Source organism: Rhinatrema bivittatum, chromosome 2 (assembly GCF_901001135.1).
Source record: "Rhinatrema bivittatum chromosome 2, aRhiBiv1.1, whole genome shotgun sequence".
NCBI classification, from domain to species: domain Eukaryota; kingdom Metazoa; phylum Chordata; class Amphibia; order Gymnophiona; family Rhinatrematidae; genus Rhinatrema; species Rhinatrema bivittatum.
In genome coordinates, this window is record NC_042616.1 from 61,387,962 (window position 1) to 61,407,572 (window position 19,611).

At 42.9% G+C, this 19,611-nt stretch overlaps 1 protein-coding gene across 1 annotated transcript in view; it reads right to left on the minus strand.

The window, feature by feature from the left end:
• The window catches only part of LOC115084012 (cathelicidin-related peptide Na_CRAMP-like), a 53,487-nt gene that overhangs the window by 24,125 nt on the left and 9,751 nt on the right, over window positions 1-19,611 (minus strand). The window contains exons 2-3 of the mRNA XM_029588264.1: window positions 17,158-17,262; window positions 11,536-11,598 (exon numbers count right to left, since the gene is read on the minus strand). Of these exons, the coding sequence (XP_029444124.1) occupies window positions 11,536-11,598; window positions 17,158-17,262 (168 nt within the window). The remainder of the gene's footprint in view (window positions 1-11,535; window positions 11,599-17,157; window positions 17,263-19,611) is intronic.

Genomic DNA, 19,611 nt, shown 5'->3' on the forward strand with positions numbered 1-19,611 from the left:
GTAGATGCTGTCTATAATGAGATGGATGAGAGAGTTTGGGAGAGAGGAGAGGCTGTAAGGATTCTGAAGTATCAGCAGGAAGCGGAACTGTTGTTTGTGATAGTTAGGTTTTAAGGTTTGAGCTAATGTGACAATGGACTTCGTGCAGTGGGTGGTTGTATTCTTTCTGCTAGTTCGAGTACCTGTTGGGTTTTTGATGGTCATGTGTTCCTGGATTCGTTGTCGAATTCCTGTCTCTGAATCTTCTGTGGTTGAATAGGTGACATGAGCCGAGTAGCCCTAGGGAGAGCTGAGCGAGAAGGGTGCAGGGCTGCACTGGGGGCTGCACGAAGGGGCGCCACAAAGGGGCAGGCCCCTTTGTGGCGCTCCTTCGGCGCGCGGCGCCGGACTGAATGAAATTTAAAAGCCTCAGGGCCTTGCCGGATTGGCTGCCGGGTGCAGGCGGGCCGATTTGTGGGCATGGATTCGCGGCTGCAGGGCGTCGAGGGCGGCGTTGAAGATTAGAGTGTATGATTAAATCCCGAAGATTTGTGGCCTTCTTCAATGTAAAGACCGATAGATTCTGAAGCTCAGGGTGTAGACTTAATATTGGCCAATATTTTCTTATGCTGTTTTTAAGGCACTGTGTATGTAGGGTAAAAGGTAACACACATAGCAGCTTCTATTCTGCTGAGTGCTGTCTTCTTTAATAACAGCCCATCTGGCTCTTTTGTGGGCTCTTCTAATGATTTTCATTGGATATCCTCTCTCAGAAAAGCACTGTGTCATATCTTCTGATTTATCTTGAAACTCCTCCAGTGAGGAACATAACCGTCTCAATTGAAGACATTGGTCCACTGGTAGGTTGTTTATGAGATGTGCTGGGTGAAAATTTGAATAATGTAATAGTGTGTTTCGATCTGTTTCTTTGCGGAAAATGGTGAATTCACAACTTCCATTAACAAGTGAAATCTTGATGTCTAAAAAAGACACATCTCATTGACTATAATTAAAAGAAAAACTGTAAATGTTGACTACATGTGTTCAGCCACCCCATAATCCTAAGTAGATCTTCCTCCTTATCATGCCATATCATAAAGATGTCATCTATGAACCATTTCCAAAGATATAAATTGCTCCTAAATGGAGTCACTGGTAACCACTGTTTTTCGAACTCTCGCACAAGTTGGCTAAATCAGGACCTATTGTGGCCCCCATAGCAGTGCCTTTAATTTGCTGGTACAAATGCCTTGAAAACTAAAGAAGTTATTAAATAATGCTATGGATGCCAGCTGACTATAAAGTCTCTTGGTACTCTACTAATGTCCTCGTCTATAGATGACGTATGTTCCATTATTTTTAAAGCTTCCTGTTGGGGAATGTTGGTGTAAAGGGCTGTAATATTAATTGTAACCAAATATACAACCTCCAAAAAACCGTGGTAATCCTGTAGCAGTGATATTATATGCACCAAGTCCAGTATATATGATAGTATCTGTGGTATGTGTTTTCTCAAAAACCTATCCACAAACTGTGAGAGGGGTTCTAATAATGATCCCTTAGAGGAGACTAAGGGGTGTCCAGTTGGTTTTACTAAGGATTTATGTACCTGGGACTAGATAAAACAGGGTGTGGTACTTTGAGAAAATTAGATTCCTTCATGGTGATCCAACCTGCTTCTAGATCTGTGTCTACTAAAGAGTCAATAGAATCTTTGATCTGCTTGGTAGGGTCAATGCATAGCTTTTGATAAAACATAATATCATTGAGTTAACGATCCGCTTCTGTGATATAATTCTCAATGTCTTGCTCTACGACCGAACCTTCCTTATCAGCTGGACCTACAGTTTGCCTGTAGGTCCTGTAAGGCTTGATGTTCTTCCTTAGTTTGATTGCTATGTGCTTTCAGAGCTGCCCTCTTGGGATGAAAACTGTTCCTTCCAACCAATTCTGCAAATGTAGTGATCGCTGCATCTACTGCGCCAGGCGGTACCCATTTGAAATATTTTATTCAATGCTGTGAACAGTGTTGGCAGACTGCTAGGGAGTTAGCAATCTGTTGTGAATGGAGTTGCTGGAGACTGCTAGGGAGTAGCAATCTGTTGGGAACCTGCTATCTGTTGGGAGGAGCAATCAGATAGGAGTTAGCAATCTGTTATGAACGGAGTTGTTGAGTTAGCAATCTGTTGTATACCTGCTATCTGTTGGGAGGAGCAATCAGATAGGAGTTAGCAATCTGATGTATTCGGAGTGTTGTGGGTGGCTCCTTGGACCGGTGGCAGATGACCATGCCCCTGGGGGAAGATCCTGGGAGGGACCACTGGTCAGGCTCAGAGTATGGAGACAGACACACACTAGTTCTTTTATTAGACAGTATACTCAACCACCAGAGGTGGCAGTAGTGAGCTGGAAATGCCCGGCTGGGCTGTAGTCCCTCAGCTACTGGAGCAGTGATCCCTGGAGGCTCAGCTGTAGAGAAACTGAAATTTAGTGAGTAGGCACGGTATGCAGAGTTCATATACCGAACCAGATGGAACACTCACACAATGTCTCATAGAAGCCCAGGAGCTGGAATGTATAGGCCCTTGAGGAGCGAGTACCTGTTCCAGGAAAAGCTCTGAGAGAGAGATGGTAACTCACAGATGTAGTAGGCAGTGATGACTTCCAGGCAGAAGTGAATTCGAAGGAAGTCCAGAAACAAGGGCCCTCGAGAAGCGAGTACCGGTTCCAGACTGCAATCTACAAACTAAGAGAAAGAGTGAGGCCCCCGAGGAGCGGGTACTCCTGGTTAGTCTGAGGAGGCAGAATAGCGTAGATAGAACGAATCCTTATCCTTATTCTTGCTAACTCAATCTGTTAGCAAATTCTAAGACCTTAAATATCCGTCACGGGTGACGTCATCTTCGGGGGACACCCCCGAGGTTCGTGCCATCGCCGGTACTTCAATCAGGGCCGCGCGCGCGCTTCTAGGCCTCCAGGAAACATGGCGGTTTGCAGCAACTAGCCAGTCCAGGGACGCCGGAGGGCCTCGGCAGGAGGATGCTGCAGCAGCCAATCTTCCCACGGACGAAGAGGGAGGCGCCAAAGAGTTATGGAGGGCGGAGAGAGGGTGTCAGGAACCGACGGACACAACATTTTGGTTTGGAAAATAAAAAAAAAATGCATACAGAATGTTTTTTTGAGGTTTCCTGTTCAGTTTTGGTCTGTACATTTATTTTTATACTTTATGGTCTCTTTATTCTGTGTTTGGTGAGGTCTTTCTTTGTTCTGCACATGTGACCAATATGAGGTATTCTGCTAGCATGTAGTATCTGTGTAGATTGCTATAGATACCTTTCTTCTGTTTTGCTGATAGGAGATGTATTGGTATTTTAGGGCTGGTGTAATAATTCCAGTGTTGCCTTTTCATAAGTAGGGTTGTTACTGTTTAAGTGCTAGCAATTAGTGCTGTTTTGGTATGGGAAGTTTGCTATATTGTAATTGTAATTCAGTTTACTCAAGGCTTTCTGAGGGCCAAGCCCACACCCAACATGTATATGAGCTCCAAGTATCTTTTTTGTTTGCAGGTATTTCTGGTTGGCACCACTGCAGTGCATATAAATTGTTGTAAGTTTGACATGTTTGTGGACCCTTGGTTGCTGTATTGATGACTCCTCCCACAGGGAGGAGCCCCATGGGGAAAACACAGCAATAGGCTGCCTCTACAGTAAAGACCACAGCAATATTATACAGCAATAGGCAATGCCCGAGGAGCGGGCTGTGTTCCTCAGTCAGTGGAGTAGGTCTCGGATGAATAAGTTCAGTCCAAGCACTGAGTTGCATCAAGTGCAGAGAAGGTCTCACAAGAAGCTGGAAGTGAAGGATCCGGTAGTGGCCCATGGAGCGGAGTAGGCTGAGAACCCAGTCACAGATGACATAGTCAGCGATGGTAGATCTGGTAGTGGTCCGCAGAGCAGAGCACACCGAAAATTTATTCTGTGGTGAGACAAGGCAGAGAGGCTGAAGAGAGAAGGTACTCACGAAGTCTGATTGTTGTAGGAGAGGTGGCCTCCGTAGCTTGGAGGTAGAGATGATACAAGGCCCAGAGCGCCAGAGCCAAGATATCCTTTATAGATGCAGGTTAACCCAGAAGGAAGGCAGGCGAGTGCAAGGGCCTGGGGAGCCGATACCTTGGGTCCTGATGAGCTGGGAAACCTGGAGAGTAAACAGGAGCAAAGCAAGACCCCTGAGGAGTGGGTACCCTGAGCATCCTTGCTGGAACAGCATAACCCTGAAGGGTAGGTAAGAGCAAATAAGGGCTCCGAGGAGCGGGTACCTAGAACGCCCTGGTGTAGCCAGCGTAATCCCAGAGCGTTTATAGGAGCGAGACTCAGAGCGAACGTCTCTGAAGGAAGTCGAAATTAGCTGGAGCGAATCCTTTCTAACTTATAGCTGGATTGGAGATCAGAGGTTAAGTACCTGGAGGTAGTGAAGTCATGCGGTGGGGACACCCCTGAGGTTCCTGCCATGACGTATTCAAAAGCGAGGGCGGCATGCACGTGGGCAAACGCAATCGCCCATGCCGGTCCGGGGACACAGGAGAGGTCGGCGGAGAGAGGAGGAGGGAGGCATCTTGCCCAGAGGAGAGGAAAGAGAAAGAAAAGAGGTGAGACAGAGAGGGTGCAGCTGTCTGCGATGCATGGGCGCAACATAAATATAATTTACATTATGCTGTACATGATATTTTTTTACCTCAGAAGACTCTACTTTGAATATCTTTTTCATTTAGAATCTGCTAAACATAATCTATAAATGTGTGTGGGGAGGGTGCAAGGCTGTAAGGTTCATCTAGGGTGCCTTATACTCATGCACCAGCCCTGGCTGCACTGGCTTTGTGTGAGAAAGCAGGATTCCATCTCAAACTGTGCTGCTTTGGACAGTAGATGTTCCCAGTCTTAAAAACATAAGAAATTACCATACTGGGTCAGACCAAGGGCCCATCAAGCCCAGCATCCTGTCTCCAACAGTGACTAATCCAGGCTCACTGAGCCAATAATTTCAATGTATTATCTACTATGACGCCTAGATCTCTTTCCTGGGTGGTAGCTCCTAATATGGAACCTAACATCATGTAACTACAGAATGGGTTATTTTTCCCTATATGCATTAACTTGTAGTTATCAACATTAAATTTCATCTGCCATTTGGATGCCCAATTTTCCAGTCTCACAAAGTCATAAGAACATAAGAAAATGCCATACTGGGTCAGACCAAGTGTCCATCAAGCCCAGCATCCTGTTTCCAACAGTGGCCAATCCAGGCCATTAGAACCTGGCAAGTACCCAAAAACTAAGTCTATTCCATGTTACCTTTGCTAATGGCAGTGGCTATTCTCTAAGTGAACTTAATAGCAGGTAATGGACTTTTCCTCCAAGAACTTATCCAATCCTTTTTTAAACACAGCTAGACTTATTGCACTAACCACATCCTCTGGCTACAAATTCCAGAGTTTAATTGTGCGTTGAGTAAAAAAGAACTTTCTCCGATTAGTTTTAAATGTGCTCCATGCTAACTTCATGGAGTGCCCCCTAGTCTTTCTACTATCCGAAAGAGTAAATAACCAATTCACATCTACCCGTTCTAGACCTCTCATGATTTTAAACATCTCTATCATATCCCACCTCAGCCGTCTCTTCTCCAAGCTGAAAAGTCCTAACCTCTTTAGTCTTTCCTCATAGGGGAGCTGTTCCATTCCCCTTATCATTTTGGTAGCCCTTCTCTGTACCTTCTCCATCGCAATTATATCTTTTTTGAGATGCGGCAACCAGAATTGTACACAGTATTCAAGGTGCGGTCTCACCATGGAGCAATACAGAGGCATTATGATATTTTCCGTTTTATTCACCATTCCCTTTCTAATAATTCCCAACGTTCTGTTTGCTTTTTTGACTGCCGCAGCACACTGAACCGACGATTTCAATGCGTTATCCACTATGACCCCTACATCTCTTTCTTGGGTTGTAGCACCTAATATGGAACCCAACATTGTGTAATTATAGCATGGGTTATTTTTCCCTATATGCATCACCTTGCACTTATCCACATTAAATTTCATCTGCCATTTGGATGCCCAATTTTCCAGTCTCACAAGGTCTTCCTGCAATTTATCACAATCTGCTTGTGATTTAACTACTCTGAACAATTTTGTGTCATCTGCAAATTTGATTATCTCACTCGTCATATTTCTTTCCAGATCATTTATAAATATATTGAAAACTAAGGGTCCCAATACAGATCCCTGAGGCACTCCACTGTCCACTCCCTTCTACTGAGAAAATTGTCCATTTAATCCTACTCTCTGTTTCCTGTCTTTTACCCAGTTTGCAATCCACGAAAGGACATTGCTACCTATCCCATGACTTTTTACTTTTCCTAGAAGCCTCTCATGAGGAACTTTGTCAAACGCCTTCTGAAAATCCAAATATACTACATCTACCGGTTCACCTTTATCCACATGTTTATTAACTCCTTCAAAAAAGTGAAGCAGCTTTGTGAGGCAAGACTTGCCTTGGGTAAAGCCATGCTGAGTTTGTTCCATTAAACCATGTCTTTCTATATGTTCTGTGATTTTGATGTTTAGAACACTTTCCACTATTTTTCCTGGCTGTGAAGTCAGGCTAACCAGTCTGTTTTCCCGGATCACTCCTGGAGCCCTTTTTAAATACTGGGGTTTAATTAGCCACCTTCCAGTCTTCAGGTACAATGGATGATTTTAATGATTGGTTACAAATTTTAACTAATAGATTTGAAATGTCATCTTTTAGTTCCTTCAGAACCCTAGGGTGTATACCATCTGGTCCAGGTGATTTACTACTCTTCAGTTGTCAATCAGGCCTACCACATTTTCTAGGTTCACTGTGATTTGGTTCAGTTCATCTGAATCATTACCCATGAAAACCTTCTCCGGTACAGATATCTCCCCAACATCCTCTTCAGTAAACACCGAAACAAAGAAATCGTTTAATCTTTCCATGATGGCCTTATCTTCTCTAAGTGCCTCTGAAACCCCTCGATCATCTAATGGTCCAACTGACTCCCTCGCAGGCTTTCTGCTTTGGATATATTAGAAAAACGTTTTTACTGTGAGTTTTTGCCTCTATGGCCAACTTCTTTTCAAATTCTCTCTTGGCCTGTCTTATCAATGTCTTACATTTAACTTGCTTATGCTTTATCCTATTTTCTTCTGTTGGATCCTTCTTCCAATTCTAAAATAGCCTCTTTCACCTCACCTTTTAACCATGTCGGAAATCATTTTGCCTTCCTACCACGTTTCTTAATGTGTGGAATACATCTGGACTATGCTTCAAGGATGGTATTTTTTAACAATGACCAAGCCTCTTGCATGCTTTTTACATTTGTAACTGCTCCTTTCAGTTTTTTCTATTTTTCTCATTTTATCAAAGTTTCCCTTTTGAAAGTTTAGTGCTAGAGCCATAAATTTACTTACTGTCCCCCTTCCTGTCATTAATTCAAATTTGATCATATTATTTATTTATTTATTTATTTATTTATTTATTTAACACTTTTTTATACCGACCTTCATAGTAAATAAACCATATCGGATCGGTTTACATAAAACAAGGGTATAACAGAAGCAATAAATAAAAGTAATTAACAAGAAAAGAGAATAAGATAAAGTTACATTTAACAAGGAGTAAAAACTTGGGAAGCTTAAGAGCTGGAAGGAAGATAAAGGCCAAAAAATAATTAAAGAAGCATAGTCCAAAAGGAATTATGATCACTATCGCCAAGTGACCCCACCACTGTTACCGCCCTCTCCAAAATCTGTGCTCCACTAAGAATTATATCTAAAATTGCTCCCTCTCTCGTCGGTTCCAGAACAGATTGCTCCATAAAACTGTCATTTATTCCATCCAGTAACTTTATCTCTCTAGCATGACCTGATGTTACATTTACCCAGTCAATATTGGGGTAATTGAAATCTCTCATTATTACTGCACTACCAATTTGGCTGGCTTCCCTAATTTCTCTTAGCATTTAACTATCCATCTCACCGTCTTGGCCAGATGGACGGTAGTATACTCCTATCACTATACTTTTCCCCAACACACAAGGGATTTCTACCCATAAAGATTTGATTGTGCAATTAGTTTCATGCAGGATCTTTATCCTGTTGGACTCTATGCCATCCCGGTCGTAAAGCGCCTCCCAGATGCTCCTCTCTGTCATTGCGATATAATTTGTACCTCGGAATAGCACTGTCCCATTGGTTGTCCTCCTTCCACCACGTCTCTGAGATGCCAATTAAGTCTGTGTCATCATTCACTGCTATACATTCTAATTCTTTCATCTAAGTTAGCGCCAGCAGCTTGGTTCCACCCTGGTTAAGGTAGAGCCCATCCCTTCAGAAAAGACTTCCCCTTCCCCAAAAGGTTCCCCAGTTCCTTATAAAATTGAATCCCTCTTCCCTGCACCATCGTCTCATCCACGCATTGAGATTCTGGAGCTCTGCCTGCATCTGAGGACCTGCTGGTGGAACAGGGAACATTTCAGAGAATGCTATCCTGGAGGTTCTGGATTTCAGCTTTCTACCTAAGAACCTAAATTTAGCTTCCAGAACCTCCCTCCCACATTTTCCTATGTCGTTGGTGCCCACATGTACCACGATAGCCGGCTCCTCCCCAGCACTGTCTAAAATCCTTTCTAGGTGTTGTGAGAAGTCCGCCACCTTTGCACCAGGTAGGCATGTTAACAGGTGATCCTCACGCCCACCAGCCACCCAACTGTCTACATTCCTAATAATCGAATCACCAACTATGACAGCCGACCTAACCTTTCCCTTCTGGGCAGTAGGCCTTGGGGAGATATCCTCGGTGCGAAAGGACAATGCATCACCTGGAGAGCAGGTCCTTGCTCCAGGATCCTTTCCTGTTGCACCAGGTTGATGCTTTCCAATCATGAGACCTTCTTCCTCCAAAGCAGCACCAGGGCTGCAAGTCTGAAGTCAGGACTTGGCTATTATGTGCCTGAAGGTCTCATCTGTATATCTCTCTGTCTGCCTCAGCTCCTCCAGGTCTGCCACTCTAGCCTCCAGAGATTGGACTTGTTCTCTGAGAGACAGGAGCTTTTTGCATCGGATGCACACATACAATTTCTCGCCGGCGGGTAAAAAATCATACATGTGACACTCGATGCAAAAGACTGGGAGACCCCCCTCTAGCTGCTGGACTGCTGCCTTCATCTCAAATTTGTTCAGTTCATAGTTAAGTTTTAAGTTGCTATGGGAGTAGGAATGTGTCTAATTAGGGTCCTTTAAATGTATTAATGTATTCACTATATATCTGATAGTGGCCTACAAGGGAATGATCAAACTCTCAAAAAGGTGTGGGGTATTCATGAAGTGAAGTGTTAGGGCTGATTTTTTTTCTTTTGTTTTGTTTTTTGTGAAAGTGACTCCTGCCTATAAGTTAAAGGATGAGCTAGGAGTGAGTGGGAAGGTTGGGAAAACAAACGCAGTAACTTGTTTATTAGCTGCTTTACTGACTTTTAAAAAAACAAACACTATTTAAAAAACAAACACTAACTTCTGTTTATAAGCTGTCTTACTGACTATTTAAAAAACAAACACACTAATTAATATACCCTAATAGTTTACTACTCCCCAATACTTTTAAAACATTTCCCAAGCAGAACTTACTTATTCCTTTCAGCCACCAGCAAGGTGATCTTCTGGGGACCTGCGTGTGGAACAGGGAGCATTTCAGAGAATGCTATCCTGGAGGTTCTGGATTTAAGCTTTCTACCTAAGAGCCTAAATTTGGCTTCCAGAACCTCCCTCCCACATTTTCCTATGTCGTTGGTGCCCACATATACCATGACAGCCGGCTCCTCCGCAGCACGGTCTAGAATCCTATCTAGGTGATGCGTGAGGTCCGCCACCTTCGCACCAGGTAGGCATGTTACCAGGCGATCCTCATGCCCACCAGCCACCCAGCTGTCTACTTTTCTAATAATCGAATCACCAACTATGATGGCCGACCTAACCCTTCTCTCCTGGGCAGTAGACCTGGGAGTCACATCCTCGGTGCTCCCAGTGTTAGCTGCAGCAATCTCAGCCATGGCCAAATTTTCTTTTTTTAACCCCAGAAGAAGCCAGCAGCATGGATTACTTTTGGTCCTCCCTCCCCTAGGCAGAGCCGAGCCTGGAGAACCATAACTATAAAAGCAGCAGACTCTGTATCACATGCTCAATGGGAATGCATTGTTGAGGGGACCAGAGAAGTGGAGGCAAGTGTGTCTGAGCCACTGGTTGGTAGTGTAATTGCCTTATTGCTTGGCAACTGATGTAAGAGCAGGTTGGTTGGCAACATCAGGTCACAAATCCAGGATATATGTGTGTATATATATATATATATATATACACATGAAAGATTTAATCAAATGGGTATGGGGCCACCAATTGAATGGATGGAAGAGGGACTGAAGATCAGTTTGCTCATCCCTGGTCAACGGTATGCTCTACTTCTTAGTTATTTAGGAAAAAATGTGAAATTTACGATAGAGAGATTTTGGTTCCAAGTCACATGATGGGCCTCTCAAGGGTTGGCTTGGCATGCTTTTGGGAGTTGTTGAAACATGTGCTGCACAGAAAACTCACAAGGTTATCAGAGATATTATCCGTGGGCCCGTTTTGAAAAAGAAAATCCCCCAGGACAATATTTTCCTACAATCCGCTCCTGCTTCCTCCTGCTGGCAGATCCTGACAACAACACAAACATGAACCACCAGTTCTTGCCTTTCAGTCGCTTTGCCATCTATTGCTTATATAAATAAACAGCCCTTCATTGGCCTTAGGTCTACACTTTTGACAGGTGCCTGGACTGGTAACTTTTCTTTGAAGTTACGCACTGCTCCCAGGGTTCAAAAAAGTGGCTTTAAGGCCTCCTGAAAAGAAACAGCGTAGAAGAATTATAGTCAGCTTCTCATGGGCTGCCCTTCTTCTCTTTCCTTTGCCAGGCACACTCATTGGAGGAGGAAAGGTTTAACAGCGTGCAATACTCCTGCTTTTAAGTGTCTCCTTTCTGCTTTTAAACCCTCTCCATAACCTTTTCTATGCAGCCAGTCCCTCGTAGCACCTACACTCTCATCCCCTTGAAAGGACTTGGAAACACTGCTGCTCAAGCAAGGAGTTATATGTATTCTGCTGGCAAGATCTGGAGGCAGAGGATCGGGGGGTAGGGGTGTGTGCGTGTGTGTATATATGTAGTGGGGAGGGAGGGAGGGGAGGCGGCACAGTACATTTACACGCACAAAGTGCACTTACGCAAGCAAAACCTATGAACAGTTCAAAGGCATGTACTGTAGCAATTTTCAAAATCCCACTTACACGGGTAACATGCATTTGCACGTGTCAAACCCAGTTTGACACGTGAAAATGCTTTTGGAAATCAGGCCCTTAGGGAGCAATGCCCCCACTGCTCGTCTGTCAGGCCAGACCTGATTCCTTGTCCTAATCCATAGGCACAACAAAGCTGTTTCTTTAAAGCATAGACCTACCTCTGCAATGCAGGTTGTGCTGATGTTCTGTTCCGTGAAGAATGCTGTACAGTCTTTTATCAGCTGCCAGAGAGAAACAAATTATAACTCTACTTGTCACAAATTTCTATTAAATTAGTTCAGATGTCACTAGATTTTCTTTGAGGGGTGCTTCCTTTTCTACCATGCAGTATTTCTGCACATGGTATATTAGCATTACTGCAAAATGAGAAAGCATTAACCTTGCTACCTGCAAAAACATTGATGCATGTATATGCAGACTGAAGTAGAGAAGCTATGGTACGTGCTTAATTCAGAAAAATAAAGATTGTTGTATTTTAAAATGGTTTGGCTATTTTCAATATATAGTTTCTAAAAGAGATTGAAAGGGCACAGACAGTGGATTGTTGATACATATGCATTAATATAGGTTCTGTAGAAATGACCCCCATAAGGTAGTAGGTCTGGACTCTGATCCCTTTAGGCTTACTTTAATTTCCAACAGTTTATAAATAAGCTGCTGGTAGGAGTGGGGAACTAGTGCTAGGAACTTTTTTTAAAGATAACTTTTAGCTTAATTTTCAGAAATGTACAGCTCTGTGCTTCATTTTCCCTTTTAAAGGCATAGGAGTGAATTTTCAAAGGGGTTCCGTGCATAAAAATAGCATATATGCATGTAAGTAGCATATATGCATGTACATGTTATTTTATAAATATCGAGAGTGTGTATTTTCAGGTTTGTGGGTATATATTACCAGAGAATAAAAGAGGTGGTCTACGGATGTTCTGGGCAGGCTTCAGAAGTAAATGCAGTAGATGCTGTTTTGCCAATGATATATGCATATACATTACTAAACTTATTCATACACTTTTACACCTGCTAATTGACTCCCACAAGTGAAATTGGGCTTGTCTGTTGTCTGCAGTCTTTGGGTAAGAGGTCTGGAATCCTCCTGCAGCGACTCACCATATGAAATTTTCATTACCTTCTGAACTAACCTAGCTGACGGAGGCCTTGAATTCCTCCAGCCAGGGGTACCAGGGCTTTCACAGGAAAAAAAAAACAAACCAGAAAAGGCGAAAACAACTGAAAATCTTAATCAAAAACAGAGCCAGCACCCAGGCAGGCACTGATTCCCTTTCCACTAGGGTATCGGCTCAGGCTGTGTAAGCCAGTACCCAAGCAAGAGAACAACTCATGGAGAACACTCCTGCTCTCTCTAACTCTTACCCAAACCGCCACATCTAGAATTGCTACAGCCTGCTTTTATAAGTAGCAGGGGGATGGCCATTCCAGCAACCTCAGTGGAGGCGCTGTTCAGAAATGGAGCCCTCCTTCCTCCACTGCTGTTCCTAGCTCACAGGGTTCAAGTCTAGGGCCTTATTGTGATGAATCAAAGTCTCATAATCCAGTGTAACCCCCTGACGGGGTACTTAAAATGATAGAATAGGATTTTCCTATTGTTTAAGGGCCATCTCTTCCAAATTTGTTTGGTGGGTTCTAAGTCTGGCCATGTAGATGGTAAAATCGACCTTAGTAGCAAAGCAGGATTCGTGTATGACTCCATTCTCTTCTGTCACTGATTGGACAGGGAGATTACCTCCATGAACTCTGAGCCCAGGCTTCACCCCAGTGCTACCCAAAGAAGTGTGGCAGACACCAAATTTCAAAGTTCCAAACTGATACATTTTTTCTGGACGAACCAGCCGGCAACTATGCACATGGATGTGAAGCAGGTTACACTTTGAATAACTGAATAAATCAGCACTTCATGGGCTTCCAAACAGTCAGAGTCATATAAAATCCCAATTTACTTAGGAAAATAAGGGCACATTCCTTCTCGGCTATACCTTTTCTCACACAACGTCTGTTTCATGGACCAGTCTGAATGAATGTTCTACCCCCTCACATTCCTCTGAATTAGAACCACATTACCATCTTTTTTAAAGGACAGGTACTCGCCATTTAGCAAACCCATATCAACATTCACATCCAATGGAGACCAAATACAATTCCTATTTACATGAACTGCTCACACTCCCGTGGTCTTCCACCTGCCTTACAAATTTCACTCCATCTTCTCCAGTGCAGGCTCCCGGGACTACTACACTTCAAGGGATATTCTGAGGCACGCTTATTCTGGGACTCACCCCACCCCTGAACATCTGGTCCACTTCGTCAGAGGAAGGAATGACCTCCTCTTCTCACCTTCTGGTTATGTCTCTCCTTCATCTCTTGCTTAGTTTCTCAGGAAGACGGTAGATACCCATTCATGATCTGCCTTTGGAAACAGGTAGGTATGTATTGCCATCTGGGGCATGATTGGGTAGCAATGAGGCAGCTGGTACAAGTTCTGAAGCCCTTCAAGGATGTCACGAAGGATTTGAATTTCAAAAGCACCACTCTGGGTGGGGGTCATCCCTACAGTAAATATTCTGGAGGAAAAGTTGCGGGGCTTCCATGAGCAAGAGGGAATGGAAGCAGAGGTGTTACAGTCCTGGGGACTCCTTGCAGAAGTCAGCCACCACTTCCCCACCTCAATACACCAAAGCCGTGTTGCCCACAAAGAATTCTCTCTCCTGACACAGGCCATAGCTGTAGCGGGCAAGAGACCCTTGGCCCATGCCATAAAAGGAAACCTTCTCTTTCAAGTTATGACTTCCTTCTTAAATTATCAATAGATTCCTGATGAGACAGTTTTAACTTCTAACTCATTTCCTTTTTCGTTGAATTCAAATTTAGTGCCAGGACCTGTTTTGTGACCTACTTTTAAAGGTGTTCTCAGAAGAAGACTCATCAACATGATGACGTCAGATGCCTTCCTTGCAAACTCAGGCCCTGGGATATACCAGGAAGCTGGAAGTCCTCCGTTGACTCGTTTTTCCAGTCACGAGTCCTGTTTGGTGCATATCAGCATTTCTTGGATTTCTTCATCCAGGAAGGATAACTTTTAATATGTGCACAAGCACGTAGATGAACACACACAGATGGGCTTGCATGCACAATTGGATGTATTTTCTATCGTGTGGGACAAATGTGTACACACAAAATAGAATATGCTTAAATCTACCCAACATGTTCACATATCTAAAAGATAGGCAGCATGTATTTTAAACATAACTGGAATAATAGTGTTTTAACATTTATCCAGCTGTATTACTTAGCCAGATAAGTAGTTGGTTTTGAGACTTATCCAGCTAAGAAAAGGAGGATTAGATCGGAATTTGGACATATTGGCTTCTAATCCTCCTTTTGTTGCCCCAACGGCTTTGTTAGACAGCCTTCCTTGTTGCTTTCTCAACTTATCCAGCTAAGAGGCAGCAAAGTCACCACTTAACTGGGGAAGTCAAAATATATCCAGATATGTGGCGCAAACCTCCTATATGAAAGTATTTGTGCTCCCTATTTTAATCATGGAGATTTAACTTGCATATTTTTGTTAGCACGTAGCTATTACCCACATACTTGGCTGCCTGTTAATAAGTGAATTGAATTTAAAATTTTAACAGTCATTTTTAAAGATTTAAAATTTGGGGAACCAACTTATTTAGTAACCTTACTAAAAAAAAAAAAAAAAAAGTATTTGTGTATTTGTAAATTACGCTCTCAAGGCAAACTTTTATTGGAAGTTCCCTCTGTAAAGGCAGCACATTTAGTGGAAACTTGCAATCATGCTTTCCAAGGGATTGGTCCCATTCTCTGGAATGCTTTGCCTGATTCCTTGGGAGCCATTGAGGAAATAACCATATTTCGTAATCGGCTGAAAGCTTTTATGTTTAAGAAATCACAATCTCTGAAACTAGTGCTGTCTTTGTTTAGCATCAGCACGGAATGCTTTTAAATTGTGAATGTTATTTTAAAATATTGCATTGTGTTTTATTTTTTATTACATGTTTAAGTTGTTTTATCTGGTTGGAATCTGACTAGCATGGGTTCCTGATTCAGGTGTAATAAAACTTGTTGGAAACAAATAAATTGGATTTTGTAATATGTGCACTCAAAGGAAATTACCAGTCTTACCAATTGGTCCACAAGTTTGCCCAGTCTATCTGTAGGTCATATCAAGACCCTCCTGGTTCTTCAGCCTGAACTCCCCCTCACCCAATCAGTATTTTAATGTAAAGAATTTTATTCTCACACCAGATAATTAGCAGGTGTAAATATATGCAGGTAACATATGAATGCTCATCCTTTCGCAGGTTATAAAATAGCAACTTATATGCGTATGGCCTTAGTCCCTTGCCCTTGGGTAGACAACTGCAAAGGGGCATACCATTCGATACAGTGCCTCCCCTCAAGTTTATCTGGAACAGGGAGTCCCTTAAGCACAGCGGGGGGGGGGCTAGCCTAGATGAAGTTAGGGCAGATGTAGTTTGATTTCAGAAGGGAAGGAGGTGGGTCACCTGTGCTCTCTGATAGGGTCATTCATCAAAATGTGTTAGGGTGTTATCGCCATAACGCATGCATTATTTTTCGCATCTCGCGATGTGTATGCAAATTTCTAAAATTTAGTCAAAGAGGAGGGGCAGGGTTTAGGAAAATGAGGGGTGTTTAATGTTGCATGTTATAATGCTGGAAATAACTACACTGTTTTTCCTGTTGTTAAGCTGTGCGCTAAGCCTGAAATGGGATTCACGATAGATATTGTGAATCAGTAGGAGGGTCATCTAATAACTCGAGGTGAGGTTTTGGTGGTGGTCTAGGGTTTGGGGGGGGGGGGGGCAGTTTTACATGCACGGTTAGAGGTACGAACAGCACAGTACACATCAGGAAAGATTTGATGTGATTTGGAGTGAGGAAAAGTACACAAAGATGAGATTTGTACAATGTATTCTTGCCCTAGCTTGCGCAGCTAGGTAGAGAGTGCATCAAACTAGGGCGAGAGTACATTGTACAAATCTCTTCTTTGTGTACCTTTTCTCATTCCAAATCACATCAAATCTTCTCTTCTTTAATTTGAACACCTATCCAGTGCGTCCAGCCTGGTTTGTAAGTGTACCTGTCCCAAAGAGCTATGGTGACACCCCTTACCTGGATTATCACTACTGCCTGGGCCCAGAAGGTTAATTTCCCTTCACAGAAAATAATGAACACCTTGGGGACAAAGGAGAGGGGAACAAGAGTGGAGACAGTCCCCTTGTTAAATTCTTTTGGGTGCCTTTAGAACTAATGGCAATCCGAAAAAAAGGTTTACACGTAAATGTTGGTCACACCCTGGAACGCACCTTACCCGCCCCTTTTTTATACGAGCAAATGTATTCATGCACCATTACTTGCACGTGTATGTTTGAAGTTTATAAAATAGCATTTGCACAAATATGCACTATTTGCGCACACCTCTAATTTGTGTGCACACAATTCTTTGAAAATTTATCTTTAAATGCATGACTATACTTTTCTAGCAATGAATCTTAGCTGCTAAGGGCTTGACACTCCTCAAGCTTTCTTAGATCACACCTCATTTTGTTTACTCTTCAGGAAGTGTCCACTCTATTGCCGATCTTAGTATTATCTGCAAAAAACACAAACCTTACCTGCTAACCCCTCTGTAACATCACTTATTTGTCTGTACATGTTTTAATTAATCATATTTTACTCATAATCTGGCTTTTCCTGAGTACTGCAGTATAAATTATATTTACCCCATTCTCTTTGAAGTCACATTCTTCAATGTTTCCTAACTCTGACTTCTGGCACACCGTCTCTTTAATTCTGAACTTCACTTGCTGAATAGGAAAAGACATATCCTGAGAAGAAATTGAATAAAATAAATGGATAAACATTCATACATAACAGCAGCAAATGACAAAGTGTTAAAGTCAATCAACAGAGCAATAGTATTTAGTCTGTCAGGAAGTGAGTCGTTGTAGAGAGAGCAGTAATGACAAGCGTTAGCCTTCATGTGTGAATGGTTCTACTCTAACCTACTTGCAGTTTCCCAGGGTGCACAAACTCATAGATAACCCCTGGATCATTCCCTTTTGCTTTAATTAAGTTTCTGGAAACTCGTATGGGTTTGAGCATCCAACTGTGAATCCTGAGGATCCAAGTTTGGAATCTCCAGTGCTTGTAATTCAAATTCGGTTCACCTTCAATTATGCAAACACCTTCTTTCTAGTATTTACCATAAACTCACAGACTGGAATGTCCTATATACAGGGGCCTTCATTTTCAATTTTTTTAAATTTCCCCGGGAATCTCAGTGCTTATTACAACAAAAACCAAATTATGTATACCAGAAAATGATGTCATTTTTCCCCACTGATTTCTCCCATTTTTGTGTTTGTCATAATTAACACTGATAAATTCCTGGGAAAAATAAAATAAAAAATTGAAAACGATGCTCTACACCTATGTGAGAGTTTTTCCATTTACTTCATTTAAATCAAAAGCTACGTGTCTGACAAATGTTTCACCTTTGATGAATATGAATATGTACCATGCAGGAGGATAATACTCAAAAAGCAGACGAAATGGCAGAACATTTTCAACAAAGAGGTTATCCAAAAGAAATCATCAAAAATGCCTTTAAAAGGGCACTACATTCAAATGGTGACCCACACCAGTATGGCAACAGCTATGACGCACCTTGATGGCAGCGTGTGTATCTCTATTTAAAAAGGCCCTACTAAGGTTAGCTTTCATCCTGGCTTTTTTTCAGGACTCTTTGAGTAGGTGGGCTAATAGTGGCACTTTCTTGCCAAAAGTATGCTGTAAAAAAGAGGGGCACTACAGATTTGGCAGGTGTCCTGTGTGGTACGTTCAAATTCTGATCAGAAAGCATGTAAAATTGTGGAATCATGGACTAAGGAAGACCAACAGACAAATTGGCTGTTGGGTCTCCCCTTTTAGTGGTTGGCAGATCCAGCATGGATGGGCTGTAGCCAACTGCCCCAGGTTACACAGAAACAATGAGATTCACCTCTCTGATGTTAGGTAGGAAATGTTTTTAATAACACTGTTCAGAAAGTATGAGTAGCCATTTTTTTGTTATTGCAGCTTTTTATTGTGGGGGTCCTGAAAAAAGCTAGGATAAAAGCCAACCTTAGTAGGGCCTTTTTAAATAGAGGTACACACGCTGCCTGCAAGTTAATGAAGTACCCCAAGCCTGTCGTGGAATACCTGAACCAAGGGGCACTAGCAAGCAATGAACAGAGACTGCAGTTCAGACTGGTGTTGCGCAAACTCCCACTGGATGGGCTGGAGTTTGCTTCTTTACTGGGCTACCTTTCTTTTTGTAATCGTATGACAGAAACCTTTTTTATTTCCGGCAAAATCTGTAATCTATTTATTACTTCATCAATTTCGATGAAGTTAAAGCTAGGGAATTTAGGTTGGGGTATATCAGAGTTCCCTGCTATTGAGTCAGAAGTTTTGGAAATATTGGAAGACAAACTGGAGGAGCTACTGCTAAGCTGTGTAGCCATGGAAAACAATTCTGCTGTGGCATTTAGGGGGCTTTACAAAGCTTGAGGATTGTTTTCAGGATAAGTGAACTTGGCGGGAATGCACAGAAGCAGATTGACCTATCAGGGGATCAGGCTTCCCCCGGTGGGCTGGTCACTCCTGTCACGTGATTTTTAATTTTTTTTTTTGTATTATAAAGTTTCCAGCCAAAGAGAAATGGGGCTTCTGTGGCCCGAAGAGAAACTTGCGGAGCCGGGAGAATGGCCTGCAAGGCCGCGGCAGAGCCCATCTTGCCGTGGCAGAAGAAAGCCATGCAGGCCGGGAGAGAACCTGCAAAAGTCGCGGCAGAGCCCATCCTGCTGCGGCGTGAAGAGAGATCTACGTGCAGGGCCGGTGCGCCACCAGTCTGGGGGCAGCGATAGCATGACTTCTCCTTCTTCCTGTCCGCATGGCCCGGAAGAGGAAGTGGTGGGTCCGCGTGGGCGGGAAGAAGAAGAGCGCTGGCCGTTGCAGAAAGAGGCAGCATTGGCTCAAAGTTCGCGCGACGTCCAAGAAGCAGCAGCAACAGCTCTGCACTTTTGCGCCATCATTGAAATGTCAGTGGGATCATTATGCACATATTTTTTGTACTTATTTCTTTTCAGTAAGCAATTCACCCTCCGGATCACGATAGAGCCGGTTCCAGTGGC